The 16,758-nt window shown below is 43.0% G+C and overlaps 1 protein-coding gene across 2 annotated transcripts; it reads right to left on the bottom strand.

Moving 5' to 3' along the window:
* Positions 1-48: 48 nt before the first annotated feature.
* Positions 49-9,041, bottom strand: LOC119329245. Of its 2 annotated transcripts, XM_037602257.1 has the most exons (5): positions 8,091-9,041; positions 3,905-6,658; positions 1,016-2,912; positions 857-923; positions 49-236 (listed from the first exon to the last, which is right to left on the bottom strand). In XM_037602257.1, the coding sequence occupies exons 1-4, from the start codon at positions 8,915-8,917 to the stop codon at positions 897-899; spliced, it is 5,505 nt and encodes a 1,834-aa protein (XP_037458154.1). In that variant the 5' UTR covers positions 8,918-9,041; the 3' UTR covers positions 49-236; positions 857-896. The 2 variants fall into 2 exon arrangements, with proteins under 2 accessions (XP_037458154.1, XP_037458153.1); XM_037602256.1 differs by lacking the exon at positions 49-236 and having other exon boundaries at positions 649-923.
* Between the last annotated feature and the right edge of the window lie 7,717 nt (positions 9,042-16,758).

The following is a 16,758-nucleotide window of genomic DNA, read 5'->3' as shown; positions in this document are numbered from 1 at the left end:
TACGCTTCGGCCGCTGCAGATCCACAATGACAACAACTATAGCCCAAAAATTGTGGTAATTATATTACGTTGCCAGATCTTCTCTCTCTTGTATATGTTCTCTCTAACCTGTTTGACTAGTACAATTTATTTTGCCCTAGTTTTTTTATTTGTTTTCTCCATGGACTTTGATCGATCTTGGCTATGGAACGGTAATATTGGAAGAGAACTTGGCCATCATATCAAGATAATGGTACCTGCATATCAAGGTCATCCATTAAACGTAGGTATGTCTTGCATTTTTCTTTTTTTTAATGCAACACAATATGTTATTTGTGATCTTGGCTATTTGATTTTTCCTACAATTTTGGTCAAAGTTGATGAAATTTGGCTTTTTAAAAAATCTATACGCATCACATTATGAAACGGTTGTGTATTGTTTATGGGTGCTATACTTTTTGTTGAAATTAGACTTTAATCTTCATAAATTTGTACCAAATTCTCATAAAAGAGTGAATGAGCGAACCTAATGGCCAAATTTTCTGGCTCCGCCCCTGAGTACCTCCGTTCCGAATTATAAGGTGCTTTAGAAATTCCAGTATGGACTACATACAGATTGGAACACGTCTATATACATCCGATTCAGAAAAAGGTTAGAACATCTTATAATTCGGAACAGAGGGAGTAGTATGTAATACATTTTCTTTCTCAAATTGAAATCCAAATGCCCCTTGCTATAGCTACATAAAGTAAATAACAATACTACTCCTGCTCTCTTTTTTCTTTGCGGAAGAAATAAAGGTGACGTGAGAAAGAAACTCTTTTTACATGTACATGAAAAAAGAAACTACTTTGTGATGTTACATGTAAAACATACATTGAGTGCGAGACGGTTGGGATGAATCTCAACTGCATGCTCAATCATCCATTTGCCTACCGCGAATCTGCAGAAGAAAATAAAGGCAACATGAGAAAGAAACTCTCTTTCTACAGGCACATAAGAAAGAGACTACATTGCGATGTTGGTAGCACGTACATTGAGTGTTGGATGGTTGGGATGGATCTCAACTGCATGCTTCAACGATGCACGTGCCTGCTGCACGTCGGTATCCATGCCAGTTTTTCCTTCGATTTCAGCGTCAACTTTCTCGAGACGAGGGAGGTTCATCAGGCTATGAAAGTCCAAGCCATTGGTCCCTACCAGGCCGATGAACTCAAAACACTCAAGGCTGGACATTGCTCCCCGTACAAATCTGGGTTGGTTAGAATTTTCCAGTTCCAGGTATCTCAACTTGGGGAATGCACCCTCCTCCATGGTGTCAGGAAAAACAACGCCATCCTTGCAACGAATGCGTAGTGTAATGAGCTCTGAGAACCTCCCGAGGATCTCCATATCCTGCGGTTCCATAGCCTTCAATTTCATATTCAAGTGGCAGAGGTTCGGGAGGCATGAGGTGTTAATCCACACTGGCAGCCCAGGAAGCAGGCCATGCACTGTCAGATGACGGAGGTGGCCAAGGGCCACAGAGCCCGCGTAACCAGACCACTGCTTACAATCTCGACTCCAACAATCAACCATTATGACTTGAAGTTTTTGCAGATTGGCAAGATTTCCCATCAAATCTTTGAACAACATATTATCATGCTCCTCAAAGAGTACTTCGAACACTCTCATCTCCTTCAGCTTGCCCAGCCCCTTCAGAAAGTCTGTAGAGACAGTGTGCAATTTTAGCTCTTCCAGGGATGTTAGATTCGTGCAGTCCAACACCTCCATGCTAGAACCAGGAAAGCGCAGGCACTTTAGTTGTGTTAGCCGACCAACACTTTGAGGCAGTTTTTTTATGCCACTTCTGCCCAAGTCCAGTACCTGCAAAAACCTTAGGTCCCCAATTTCTTCAGGGACCTCTAAGCTCTCAAGCTGGTCCGATATTCCAAGGTACCTCAGGTGAATCAGCCTCTCAAGATGCTTGAGATGATAAGGAGAATCTTCGGGCTTCATAGAGAATTGCTCACTTCCCATGAAAGTGCACTCTTCTAAAGCCAACACACGTAGAGCTTTAAAGTTTGAAAGCAATGGCAACATGCTGAAATGACACATGGTGGCATTATATGACCTCACTTGATGCATGCTCATGTTAGCCACAGATCCATCCTGCTCATTTTGTATGGCTAACCTACGAGTGGTGCTATGCGAAGATGTGAGTTTCCTATTACTCTTCACGAAAGTAACAGCACTTTCTTCCTTTGACACAAAATGGATAATATCAAGGACCAAATCATGCACACGGCAAGCATATATGATGCTATGATATGGATACTCTACTGCCTGGATCATACTTCTATCTATGAGCATGTTGAAGTATCTCTCTCCAACCTCAAATAGCCCTTTTCCTGGTTCCTCAGGGACATATCCTTCGGCTACCCACTTCCATATTAAAATGTCTTTATCTATCTCATAATATTCAGGGTATATGCTTAAGTGTAATAAGCATATCCGTGGATAATATGGAAGATCATAGTAGCTATGTAGCAATATCTTTCTTGTGTTATACACTTCTTGGTTATCTTCATTCCCAAAACCAATGGAGTCATACACCTCTGACCAATCTGTTACTGGTTTACTAGCCAATAAGCTAGCTATTGTAATGATAGCTAGCGGTATCCCACCACATTTCTGCAATATCTTTTCAGATATCTTAACCGGTGGATCACAAGGGTTTTTGCTTTTACCAACAGATAATCTCAAACTGAACAATTCCTTTGATTTACCAGGAGAAAGGGCTTCTAAGCAGTAAATGTCACGTGCCGCTTTTGCCACTTCATAAATACGAGTAGTTGTGATTACTCTACTTCCGCATTTACTATCAATGAAAGCACATTTGATTAGATCCCATAAACCCATATCCCATATATCATCAATGACGATGAGGTACCTATTCACAGACAGCGTGAGATCCATGGATTAGTAAAATAGAAAAAGAAGAAATATGGCAAGCATCTCAGCCAAGAATCCAAAATGGCGTTATTTAATTCACGACAAGGTGCTTTAGGACAACTGAGACATAAGCAAATGATTAATGATGAATGGAAGCCACTATCAAAATACATGCAAGGGTTTGATTAAATCCACTCTATTAGAGTTTTGTAAAGTTAACTCCACAATCAAATATAGTTTATACAATACATCACAATACATCTATTTTTTATTCTTTTTCTGAACTACTCCCTCTGTCCCGTAATATAGGACGTTTTCGCAAGCTATCTTAGCTTCCGAAAACATCTTATATTATGGGACGGAAGGAGTAACATTTATTCATGTTAGGTGCACATAATTGCCAAGAACATTTGACCGTAGGTAAATCTGGACTTTTTTTGCTTAATACATGTAACAACATGCAGATGCAATCTAAATCTAATTGATGTAAAACATCTGCAGGAAAATGAAGCACCCATTTCTGCCTCACTCTTTATCACATCCGCTTAAAGGATACTATATAGTAAATGTTAGAGAAAACGTGTATAATCTCAACCGACTTTCCCTTCTCGTATCCTTCTCCAACTCTTGTAACTCTTTCCTTGTATGCCAAGGCAGGCTTGCCCCGATCTCAATATATACGACCCGCTCCTCATCGAGGGAGTTAGGGACCGCTCATTATCTTTCAGTAAATATGCATTTTCAAAGTAGGTGAAGTTAATTGGAATGAACATTTGACAATAGGCCAAATATGGAAAAAAATCTTAAACATATAAGAGTATGCCAATACAAATCTGAATCTTAACTGATGTGAAAATCTGCAAGAAAGTGAAACGCCCATTTCTGCCTCACTTTTTTATTATGACCACCAAAATTTAAACTATATAGTAAACATGCATTTGAAATGAGGTAAGTTTCTCATAGCATGTACATTATGACGGGTAGTGGTACCTCTTGTTCACAAGCAGCTCTCGGAGTTTAATAATAAGAAGGCGCACATCCAAGATTGTTGCATTGGAACAAGAGGCTTTGTCGACTTGGCTGAAAATACCCATGAGAACATTCTCCAGGTTAGGATTTTGACCCACCAAATAAAAAGCCTTGCATTCAAATTCCGTTTGCAACTTATTATAAACTGCTTTGGCAAGAGTTGTCTTGCCAAGTCCTCCAGATCCAAAAATTGAGAGTATCTTGAGCTGCTGCTTGGACACAAAGTCATCTCCATTTGCCAGTCTCTTGATTAGCTCGTCCCTTGGCTCCTCGATGCCAACAAGCTCTCTCTGATCTTTGAACTGAGCCATCAGCCGAGGGTCAACAATGGTTGTAGCAGCTAGACTTGCCTCAACATCATCAATCTTGTACCAGTCACGCTGATCCGTCACCTCCTGAATCTGATCCTTGATGGCCTTGATCGCATTAGCGATCTGGTGTCGGGTCTTGCCTTCTGTGAACAAGTTGGACACCTTCTTCACGAACCCTTTGAAGCTGTCTTGGTTAGCAGCTGGTTCAAAGCCGTGGACGCCCACCATGAAGCGTTCAACGACATCCTCCATCTCGTATGCCAGCTCCCTAACATCACCGGCCCAGATCTTGGAGTTGTCATCGAGCTTGTCACGCGGCACCATGGCCACTTTGCGGAGTGCGGCGTCTATGCTCCTCATCTCCCTCTCGAGAAATTCTACATCTTTCTTCACGCCCATTTGCAGCTTGTATTCTCCGTGGAGGAGCTCGAATAACTTGGGGAGGAGGGAGCCCATGGCCACCGTCGCAAGGTCCATGGCTCGAATGATGTCAGTACGTACATTGAGTGCGGGATGGTTGGGATGGATCTCAACCGCTTGCTTCAACGACGCATGTGCCTGCAGCACGTCGATACCCATGGCAGTTTTGCCATCGATTTCAACATCAACTTTCTCAAGACGAGGGAGGTTCACCAGGCTATGAAAGTCCAAGCCATAGGTCGGTACCAGGCCAATGAACTCAATATACTCAAGGCTGGACATTGCTCCCCGTACAAATCTGGGTTGGTCAGAATTTTCCAGATTCAAGTATCTCAACTTGGGAAATGCACCCTCCTCCATGGTGTCAGGAAAAACAACGCCATCATCGCAACGAATGCATAGAGTAATGAGCTCTGAGAACCACCCGAGGATCTCCATATCCTGCGACTCCATAGCTATCAGGTTCATATCCAAGTGGCAGAGGTTCGGGAGGCATGAGGAGTTAATCCACACTGGCAGCACAGGAAGCAGGACATGCAGTGTTAGATGACGCAGGTGCCCAAGGGCCACAGGGCCAGCGTAATCAGACCACAGCTCAGGATCCTCTTGATACCAACAAGTAACCCTTATGACTTGAAGTTTTTGCAGATTGGCAACACGTCCCACCAAATCTTTGAACAACATATTATCGTCCTCTTCAAAGTATAGGTTCAACTCTCTCAGCTCCTTCAGCTTGCCCAGCTCTTTCAGAAAGTCTGGAGAGACATGGTGCAACTGTAGCGCTTCCAGAGATGTTCGATTCGTCCAGTCCAGCACCCCCATGCTAGAACCGCCAAAGTGCAGGCACTTCAATTGTGTTAGCCGACCAACACTTTGAGGCAGTTTTTTTATGCCACTTCTGCCCAAGTCCAGTACCTGCAAAAACCTTAGGTCCCCAATTTCTTCAGGGACCTCTAAGCTCTCAAGCTGGTCCGATATCCCAAGGTACCTTATGTGAATCAGCCTACCAAGATGCTTAAGATGATAAGGAGAATCTTCCGGCTTCATAGAGAATTGCTCACTTCCCATGAAAGTGCACTCTTCTAAAGCCAACACACGCAGAGCTTTAAAGTTTGAAAGCAATGGCAACATACTAAATTGACACATGGTGGCATTATATGACCTCACTTGCTGCATGCTCGAGTTAGCCACATATCCATTCTGCTCTATGGCTTCACTATTTATGGCTAACCTACGAGCAGTGATGCACAGAGATGTCCTGTTACTGTTCGATGCAGTAACAAAACCTTCGTCTGCTGATAGAAAATGAATCATATCAAGCACCAAATCATGCACATGACAAGCATATATTATGCTGTAATATGGCTTCTCTACTGCCTGGATCATACTTCTATCTATGAGCAAGTTGAAGTATCTCTCTCCAACCTCAAATAATCCTTTTCCTGGTTCCTCATGCACATATCCTTCAGCCACCCACTTCCAAATTAAATTGTCTTTTCTGATCTCAAAATCTTCGGGGTATATACCTAGGTGCAATAGGCAAAGCCGTGGATAATATGGAAGATCATAGTAGCTATATAGCAATATCTTTCTTGTGGTATCCACTTCTTTGTTATCTTCATTCCCAAAACCAATAGAGTCATAGACCCCAGGCCAATCTGTTACTGGTTTACTAGCCAACAAGCTAGCTATTGTAATGATAGCTAGCGGTATGCCACCACATTTCTGCAATATCTTGTCAGATATCTTAACCGATTCATGATAAGGGCTTTTGCTTTTGCCAATAGATAATCTCATACAGAACAATTCCTTCGATCTACCAGGAGAAAGAGGTTCTTGCTTGTAAATATCACTTGCCTCTTTCGCCACTTCAAAGATACGAGTAGTTATGATTACCCTGCTTTCACACTTGCTATCAATAAAAGCACATTTGATTATATCCCATGAACTCATATCCCATATATCATCAATGATGATGAGGTACCTATTGACATGGCAGCATGAGATTCATTGATTAGTAAAACTATATCTAAAGTGTCGTCCTAGAAATAGAAGAAATTGGCAAGCATCTCAACCAAGAATCCAAAATGGCATTATTCAATTCACGATCGACAAGGTGCTTTGGGACAACTGAGACATAAGTAAATGATTAATGATGAATGGAAAATAGTACGTATCAAAATACATGTAAGGGTTTGATTCAATCCATTCTATTAGAGTTTATATAAAGCATCTATTTTTTTATTTTTATTCTGAATTAACATTTATTCCTATTAGGTGCAGATAATTGCCAAGAACATTTGACGTAGGTAAATCGGGTAAAATTTTCTTAAAACATGTAAGAACATGCAGATGCAATCTAAATCTAATTGATGTGAAACATCTGCAGGAAAATGAAGCACCCATGTCTGCCTCACCTCTTTATCACGGCCGCTTAAAGGATACTATAGTCAATGTTTTCGAGTCGATGAGTCGACGGGTCGCTCGGGGAGGGCGACTCTAGACTAGTCGTGACTAGTCTAGACTCACGGTCGACGAGTCGACATGGCGACGAGTCAACGCGAGTTAAGCAGCAGGCAGTCAGGGGAGGAGCACAAGTGCACAGCAGCAGCAGCAACCAGGGGAGGAGGGGAGGAGCACACCACCAGCAGCAGTAACCAGGGCCAACTGAGAGATGGGCCACTAGTTATGCACTTCCCTGTGGCCCAAAAGCCCATCTAGTAGCTATATACTCCTCCTGTGACCTAATCCACCATCCACACTCCCTCCTCCCTCACCACAGCCGCCACACATTCTGCTGCCACTCTCTTGCCACCAGTCCACCACTCCTCCCAGCGATGGATCTCTCAACTCCCCCGCAGCAGCTCTCTTGCCACCGCTCCTCCTCCCAGCCTGCTCCTCTTGCCGCTTCAGCTTCAGCAGCAGCAGCAGCGCGGCGGCAAGGGCGCAGCAGCAGCAGCGAGGCAGCACAGCAGCAGCAGCAGCACGGCGGCGGGAGAGTGCTCCAGATCCAGCGCTGCCTCGAGTCGTTCGACCCAAAAACCGCGACTAGTCGTGACTAGTCGAGACTAGTCGCGCGAGTCGCTCGACTCATCCCAGGAGTCGAGTCGAGAGGCTGAGTCGGCCCTGGAACTGCGACTCGTCGACTCGACTAGTCGAGCGACTCGAAATCCATGACTATAGTGAACATGCATTTTTCAAATTAGGTGTAGATAAATGGAATGAAAATTTTCTTATAACACGTAAGTGTATGCCGATAGTCTGAATCCTAACTGATGTGAAAATCTGCAAGAAAGTGGAGCACCAATTTCTGCCTCACTTTTTATTATGGCTGCTAAAAATTAAACTATATAGTAAATATGCATTTGCAATGAGGAAAATCCCTCACAGCATGCAAATTAGGATGGTAGTGGTACCTCTTGTTCCCAAGCAGCCCTCGGAGTTTTTCAATGAGCAGCACATCATCTAACATTGTCGGATTGGAACAAGTGTCTTTGTCAAGTCGGAGGAGAATACCTATGAGAACATTCTTCAGGTTGGGATTTTGACCCACCGAAAAAAAAGCCTTGCATACGAATTGTGCTTGTATCTTGTCGTAAACTGCTCTGGCAAGAGTTGTCTTGCCAACTCCTCCAAATCCGAAGATCGAGAGTATCTTCAGCTGCTGCTTGGACTCACAATCATCTTCACCTACCAGCCTCTTGATTAGCTCATCTCTTGGCCCCTCGATGCCAACAAGCTCTTTGTGATCTTTGAACTGAGCCATCAGACGAGGATCAACCATGGTTGTAGCAGCTAGACTTGCCTGAAGATCATCAATCTTGTACCTGTCACGTCGATCCGCCACCTCCTGGACCTGGTCCTTGATGCTTTTGATTGCATTGGCGATCTGGTGGCGCGCCTTGCCTTTCGTGAACAGGTTAGCCACCTTCTTCACGAACCCTTTGAAGCCGTCAGGGTTAGCGGCGGGCTCGAAGCCCTGGACGCCCACCAGGAAGCTTTCAACGACATCCTCCATCTCGTACGACAGCTCCCTGACTTGATTGGCCCAGATCTTGGAGTTGTCGTCGAGCTTGTCATGCGGCACCATGGCCACTTTGCGGAGGGCGGCGTCTATGCTCGTCATCTCCCTCTCTAGAAATTGCACATCTTTCTTCACGCCCTTCTGCAGCTTGTATTCTCCGTGGATGAGCTCGGCCAGCTTGGGGAGGAGGGAGCGCAAGGCCGCCGTGGCGAGGTCCATGGCTCGAACGGTGGCTTTCGCTTCCCTTGGACAGTTCTTGTACGTCAAACACTGTTGGTGGAGATGGGTGGCAGAGTTGGTGGCTGGATCTGGAGAGGGCGGCGGAGATGGGAAAACTCGGCGACGGAGTGGGGCTGGAGAGGGTGTCGGAGTGGAGACGATGGCGGATGGGAGCTGGAGGGGGTGGGGGAGTGGAGGCGCCGAGGGGAAAGAGGGCCGGAGGAGGCGGCAGCAGAGGTGCCTGGTGGCTGTGTGCTGGGCAGGAGCGCGAGGAGGGGGGGAAGAGGGCGGAGCAGCTAGCAGTAAAAGCAGGCAACGGCGTGATATTTACTCTCTCTGCGTCTCTCCATAACATTCACATGGGTTTGTCGCCAAAGGTGGCCATGGCCATGTGCGCTCTGTCATTTCCGACCAAAGCTCTCGTGCAAGACGTGTGAGCAATAATTGTGATGAGCTCACCATGCCGATATAGTCACAAGTAAGCAGTGATGTCATGCATGTCCTCCTTTTGGAGAGAAAAATGTTTGAGCAAAAGAAACTAGTTCATCTTTGAACAATTCTGCATGCTTGGCCAAAATAACCGCCTGTTTGTGGGATGGAGTCTGTAACCCAGCTCGAACAGATCCCTCAAATTCCGCCATACTGATTTTTTTTATAGGATTCCGAATCCACGAGGTCATTTCCTTCATATCTAGGGGACTGAGGACATTTTTTGCAGGACCTGAAAAATAAAAATAAAAAGGTTGGTGGGAGGGAACTTTTGGCTCCCGCCACGGTCTTCCCAGAACGCGACCTTGCCGGAATGCCTCGACGTCAGCGACCACCGGACCCTAACTGCCGCTCCGCCAAGCTTCCGCCGATCTGCCGCCGCCCCACAAGGTGCAGGCCCACGCGGGCGTCGTGAGATACGGCCGCGAGATACGCTAGCTAGCTAGCTACTGCTACTTACGCCGCCACCTACGAGCTAACTACCTAGCTACCGCGGCGTCGCGAGTGAGCTAGCTAGCAAGCAGCCGCTCTCGCTCGTTGCCGCCGCCACCGCCGCGAGGTAGCTGTTGTCGCCTGCTCCTCGCGTCTGCCCCCGTACGGTCCTCCTCGTGCTCCACGGTGGCGTCGTCACCGACAACACGCGCACTTCTCCTGTCCTTGACGAGATCCTCGCGGTGGGAGCGGTCGATACGGATCCAAATGTAAATGAACGAACGTTTTTAGGGGGGTTTGTGCAATTTTGCCGGGACAAGGCAATATTTTGCAGGAACTTTTTTGGCGAAACAGAAGTCATACTGTAAAAATGCAAAAAAAAGAATTTTTACGGTATCCTTTAAACTGATTTGTGTCGGATGGGGTATACCAGATCTGCTAGAGATGCTCTTACTTTTTTGTGCTCATGGTTATTACTAGTGATACTTATCATGCTATTTTTTCCTTTGCAGATCTTTCAAGGAAGATCATGCGAGGTACTAGGTGCGCCGTCGGATGCTTTATTTTGCGGGTTCAAGACTTGTATTACTCAATTAAAATCAATACAATCCATCGCAGCCAGCTCCAACACCTCCGGAGGAGCCGAACCAATCCAGTCATGGTTCTACCTTAAGCTCTATCAAAAACAGCTAAACTATCGTTGGCTTTATTTTGCGACCGTGAGACATGAGTAATACAAGATTGACAAAGACTAAGAAAATATCTAATCTCCTTTACTAGAAAAGCATAAGCAGAACGGTCAATACCGTCACATGTGATCATAGACACCGCCACAAGAGAACCCATCTCGACTGTAATAGGCAAATCTGATCGATGTATAGCATAGGAGAGCCCCTCCATGCATGCGCATAGTTCAGCCTCCAAAGCATCTCTGCAGGAGAACAGACCCCTGCACGCTGATACGTCTCTGTCGTATCTACTTTTCCAAACACTTTTGCCCTTATTTTGGACTTTAACTTGCATGATTTGAATGGAACTAACCCGGACTGACGCTGTTTTCAGCAGAATTGCCATGGTGTTATTTATGTGCAGAAACAAAAATTCTCGGAATGACCTGAAACTCAACAGAGAGTATTTTTGGAAATAATAAAAAATACTGGCAAAGAATCAAGGCCAGGGGGCCCACACCCTAGCCACGAGGGTGGGGGGCGCGCCTACCCCCCTGGGCGTGCGCCCTACCTCGTGGGCCCCCTGGAGCTCCACCGACCTCAACCTTGACTCCATATATTCGTGTTCGGGGAGAAAAAAATAAAAAAGAAGGATTCATCGCGTTTTACGATATGGAGCCGCCGCCAAGCCCTAAACTCTCTCGGGAGGGCTGATCTGGAGTACGTTTGGGGCTCCGAAGAGGGGAATCCGTCGCCATCGTCATCATCAACCATCCTCCATCACCAATTTCATGATGCTCACCGACGTGCGTGAGTAATTCCATCGTAGGCTTGCTGGACAGTGATGGGTTGGATGAGATTTATAATGTAATCGAGTTAGTTTTGTTAGGGTTTGATCCCTAGTATCCACTATGTTCTGAGATTGATGTTGCTATGACTTTGCTATGCTTAATGCTTGTCACTAGGGCCCGAGTGCCATGATTTCAGATCTGAACCTATTACGTTTTCATCAATATATGAGAGTTCTTGATTCTATCTTGCAAGTCTATAGTCACCTACTATGTGTTATGATCCGGCAACCCCGAAGTGACAATAATCGGGACCACTCCCGGTGATGACCGTAGTTTGAGGAGTTCATGTATTCACTATGTGTTAATGCTTTGGTCCGGTACTCTATTAAAAGGAGGCCTTAATATCCCTTAGTTTCCACTAGGACCCCGTTGCCACGGGAGGGTAGGACAAAAGATGTCATGCAAGTTCTTTTCCATAAGCACGTATGACTATATTCGGAATACATGCCTACATACATTGATGAATTGGAGCTAGTTCTTTGTCACCCTAGGTTATGACTGTTACATGATGAACCACATCCGGCATAATTCTCTATCACCGATCCATTGCCTACGAGCTTTCCATATATTGTTCTTTGTTTATTTACTTTTCCGTTGCTATTATTATCATCACTACAGAACACCAAAAATATTACTTTTGCTATCGTTACCTTTTGCTACCGTTACCACTACTATCATATTACTTTGCTACTAAACACTTTGCTGCAGATACTAAGTGTCCAGGTGTGGTTGAATTGACAACTCAGCTGCTAATACTTGAGAATATTCTTTGGCTCCCCTTGTGTCGAATCGATAAATTTGGGTTGAATACTCTACCCTCGAAAATTGTTGCGATCCCCTATACTTGTAGGTTATCAAGACTATTTTTTGGCGCCGTTGCCGGAGAGCATAGTTCTATTCTTTGAGTCACTTGGGATTTATATCTGCTTATCATTATGAAGAACTTGAGAGATCCAAAAACCAAGATTTATCCCTCAACTACGAGGCGAGGTAAGGAACTGCCATCTAGCTCTGCACTTGATTCACCTTCTGTTTTGGGTAAGCTTGCGACACCTACACCTGCTTCTGCTATTAATTCCGATATGTCGCATATTATTGATGATGCCACTTCTGCTATGCATGATACTTATGATGAAACTACTTCTATGCTTGACACTACTGTGCCACTTGGTGAATTTCTTGATGAACAACTTGCTAGGGCTAGAGAGAATGAAATTATTGAAACTGATAATACTGATGAAAGTAATGATGAAGGCTCTCCTAATAAATATGAATTACCTGTTGTGCCTGAGGGCTATGTTATGGATGAAGAAACTAAAAGAGACTTTCTTGCTTGCAATGATAGAAGTGATCTTAAGAAATTATTAGCTAAGCTTAAACAAAAAACTCTGAATGCTAGAATGAAATATGATCCTGCTTATGCTACTTCACCTATCTTTGTTACTGATAAGGATTATGAATTCTCTATTGATCCTGATATAATTACTTTGGTTGAATCTGATCCTTTTTATGGCTATGAATCTGAAACTATTGTGGCACATCTTACTACATTAAATGATATAGCCACCCTGTTCACTAATGATGAGAGAACTCGCTACTTTTATAGCCTTAAAATATTTCTGTTCTCATTAAAGGGTGATGCTAAGATATGGTTTAATTCTCTTGATCCTGGTTGTGTGCGTAGTCCCCAGGATATGATTTATTACTTCTCTGCTAAATATTTCCCTGCTTATAAGAAACAAGTTGCTTTAAGGGATATATATAATTTTTGCAAATTGAAGAAGAGAGTCTCCCATGGGCTTGGGGGAGGCTTCTCCAATTACTTAATGCTTTGCCTGATCATCCTCTTAAGAAAAATGAAATACTTGATATCTTTTATATGGACTAACCGATGCTTTCAGAGATTACCTGGATAGTTGTGTTGGTTCTGTTTTCAGGGAAAGAACACCGGATGAAGCTGAAATTCTATTGAATAATATGTTGACAAATGAAAATAATTGGACACTTCCTGAGCCAACTCATGATCCTATTCCTAAACCAACTCCGAAGAAAAGACGTGTTCTATTTCTCAGTCCTGAAGATATGCAAGAGGCAAAGAAATCTATGAAAGAAAAGGGTATTAAAGCTGAAGATGTTAAGAATTTACCTCCTATTGAAGAAATACATGGTCTTAATTTACCGTCTATTGAAGAAACACATGGTCTTGAAAACCCGACACTGGTAGTAATGGTAAATTCTCTCTATAGATATGATAAAGCTGAAATCCCATTTACTAAGTTTGCTAGCCCGTGCTTGGATGAGTTTGATGACTTTATGGTTAAACAAGAAAACTTCAATGCCTATTTTGGTAGAGAATTAAAACGCAATGCTGATATGCTTGAACAGTTGGGTGATTATATGGCTAATGTTAAAGGTGAACTTAAACTTATTAGTAAACATGCTTCTATGGTTACCACTCAGGTAGAACAAGTACTTAAAGCTCAAAATGATTTGCTCAATGAATTAAATAATAAGAATAATGATAATGTTGTTAGAGTTATGACTAGAGGTGGTAAAATGACTCAGGAACCTTTGTATCCTGAAGGCCACCCTAAGAGAATTGAGCAAGATTCTCAGAGAAATAATATAGATGCACCTAGTCCTTCTAAAAGGAAGAAAAAGAAAAATGATAGGACTTTACATGCTTCTAGTGAACCTATTGCTGAAACACCTGAGAATCCAAATGATATCTCTATTTCTGATGCTGAAACACAATCTGGTAATGAACATGAAACTAGTGAAAATGTTAATGATAATGTTCATATTGATGCTCAACCTAGTAATGACAATGATGTAGAGATTGAACCTGCTGTTGATCTTGATAACCCACAATCAAAGAATCAACGGTATGATAAGAGAGACTGTGTTGCTAGGAAGCACGGTAAAGAAAGAGAACCATGGGTTCAGAAACCCATGCCTTTTCCTCCTAAGCCATCCAAGAAAAAGGATGATGAGGATTTTGAGCGCTTTGCTGAAATGATTAGACCTATCTTTTTGCGTATGCGATTAACTGATATGCTCAAAATGAATCCTTATGCTAAGTATATGAAAGATATTGTTACTAATAAAAGAAGGGACAATTCCATTTCTGCCCCTAACTGGAACCCACTACTCAAATTTGCCCCTAATTTCAATGTGTGCTCAAATTTGCCCCTCTGCCGTTAGTTGCCCTTATAGAAATGCCCTTCTGCGCCGTTACCGTCCGGTCAAACAACTTTGACTATCTTGAAAAAATAGTAAAAAAATCAAAAAAAATCTGAAATTTTGTGGGATTGAAGCTACTCATGTGCGCAAGGTGCGTGCAAATTTTCGTGCTACTTAGACATACCGGGAGCTCGTGGCAAAGGAAAACAATAAATCTGTACATCTTTGAATAGTAAATTCAAAAAAAATAGCAAGAAAATTCAAAAACATATGAAATTTTTTGGCACCCAAGATGCTTGGGTGCACAAGGCGTGTGCAAAATTTTGTTATCAAATGACATGCGAGGAGCTCTCGCAAAAAAACCAAAATAGTGTATTTTTTACAAGTTTTTTCTGAGACAAATTTTGTTTTTTTTCTCCACGAGCTCCTACAATGTCCAAACACAAGAAAATTTTGCACACACCTTCCACACCTAAGCATCTTGGATGCCAAAAGAATTCATATTTTTTTGAACTTTTTTGCTATTTTTTTGAATTTACGGTTCACACACGTACATATTTACTGTTTTTCCTTCGCCACGAGCTCCTAGAATGTCCAAACAACATGAAAAATTGCACGCACCTAGCGAACCTGAGTACCTTCCATCCCACAAAATTTCAGAAATTTTTGACTTTTTTGCTATTTTTTCGAGATGGTCAAAGCTGTTTGACCAGACAGTAACAGCGCTGAAGGGCATTTCTATAAGGGCAACTAACAGCAGAGGGGCAAATTTGAGCACACATTGAAATTAGGGGCAAATTTGAGTAGTGGGTTCCAGTTAGGGGCAGAAATGGAATTGTCCCATAAAAGAAAGATACCAGAAGCTGAAATTTCCACCATGCTTGCTAATTACACTTTTAAGGGTGGAATACCAAAGAAGCTTGGAGATCCCGGAGTACCAACTATACCATGCTCCATTAAAAGAAACTATGTTAAAACTGCTTTATGTGATCTTGGAGCCGGTGTTAGTGTTATGCCACTCTCTTTATATCGTAGACTTGATTTGAATAAGTTGATACCTACTGAAATATCTTTGCAAATGGCTGATAAATCAACTGATACACGTGACAATATTTGTGAGGATTTGCTTGTTGTGGTTGCAAACGTTACTATTTTAACGGACTTTGTTATTCTTGATACTCCCGAGGACGATAATATGTCTATTATTCTTGAAAGACCCTTTTTGAATACTGCAGGGGCTGTTATTGATTGCACCAAAGGCAATGTCACTTTTCATGTTAATGGTAATGAGCATACGGTACACTTTCCGAGGAAACAACCTCAAGTCCACAGTACCAATTCTATTGGAAAATTTTCATCGATTATTTTTGGAGGTTTTAAATTCCCTCTTCCTACTGTCAAGAAGAAAAATGATATTCTTATTGTTGGGGATGTCCATATCCCCGTTGAGGTAACCTAGTGTTATTCGAAAATTCTCCGGTTCCATGTTATTCGGAATGAGTTTGTTAACAAGACTTGATCAACCTTATTAGTGGATTCCTTTTGATGAGCATGAGATGGATGAAGTTAGAAAATACAACTTTGTGTACCCTCTTTTTACTTTCTGTTATTTATATTAAATAAAGCAAAAACAGTAATTTCTGTCCATTTTCCGAATTATCCGTGCAATATAAAAATACCCCGAAAATAAAAGTTCTCCAAATGCCCTGAAATTTAAATATGATTTTTTCTGGAATATTTGAGAATATCTGGCACTGAGAACACAGCAGGGGGAGCAAGCACCTGGCCACGAGGGTCCACGGCGTGCCCACCCCCCTGGGCGCGCCCCCTGCCTCGTGGGCCCATGGTGGCTCCCCTCCACTTATTCCTGCACCCACACACTTCTTCTTCCTCCCAAAAAAATCACCATCCAGCTCAAACTCGAGTTCTAGCTCATTTTGCTGCGATTTTCGATCTCCATGCTCAAAGCACCTCTCACAAAACTGCTTTGGGGGATTGTTCCTTGGTATGTAACTCCTCCAATGGTCCAATTAGTTTTTGTTCTAGTGCTTTATTCATTGCATATTTTTGCTGCTTAGGTGACCCTGTTCTTGAGCAAGCATGTCAAATTTATATGGTCAAAAGTAGTTTTGATGCATGATATAGGCTCTAGGCACTTGTAGGAGTAGTTGCTACCAATTTTGTTGAGTTTGGTTTACTTTTATTTGAAGTTACTAAA

Source organism: Triticum dicoccoides, chromosome 7A (genome assembly GCF_002162155.2).
Source record: "Triticum dicoccoides isolate Atlit2015 ecotype Zavitan chromosome 7A, WEW_v2.0, whole genome shotgun sequence".
NCBI lineage: Eukaryota > Viridiplantae > Streptophyta > Magnoliopsida > Poales > Poaceae > Triticum > Triticum dicoccoides.
This window is presented reverse-complemented; position numbering and strand designations above follow the sequence as displayed.

Excerpts from the sequence above, each read along its gene's own strand:
- LOC119329245 (XM_037602257.1), bottom strand. The coding sequence starts at position 8,917 with ATGGACCTCGCCACGGCGGCCTTGCGCTCCCTCCTCCCCAAGCTGGCC. Across the intron at positions 6,659-8,090 it reads GGGCTGCTTGGGAACAAGAG|GTACCTCATCATCATTGATG; the intron begins GTACCACTACCA and ends CCATGTCAATAG. Across the intron at positions 2,913-3,904 it reads GAGCTGCTTGTGAACAAGAG|GTACCTCATCGTCATTGATG; the intron begins GTACCACTACCC and ends GTCTGTGAATAG.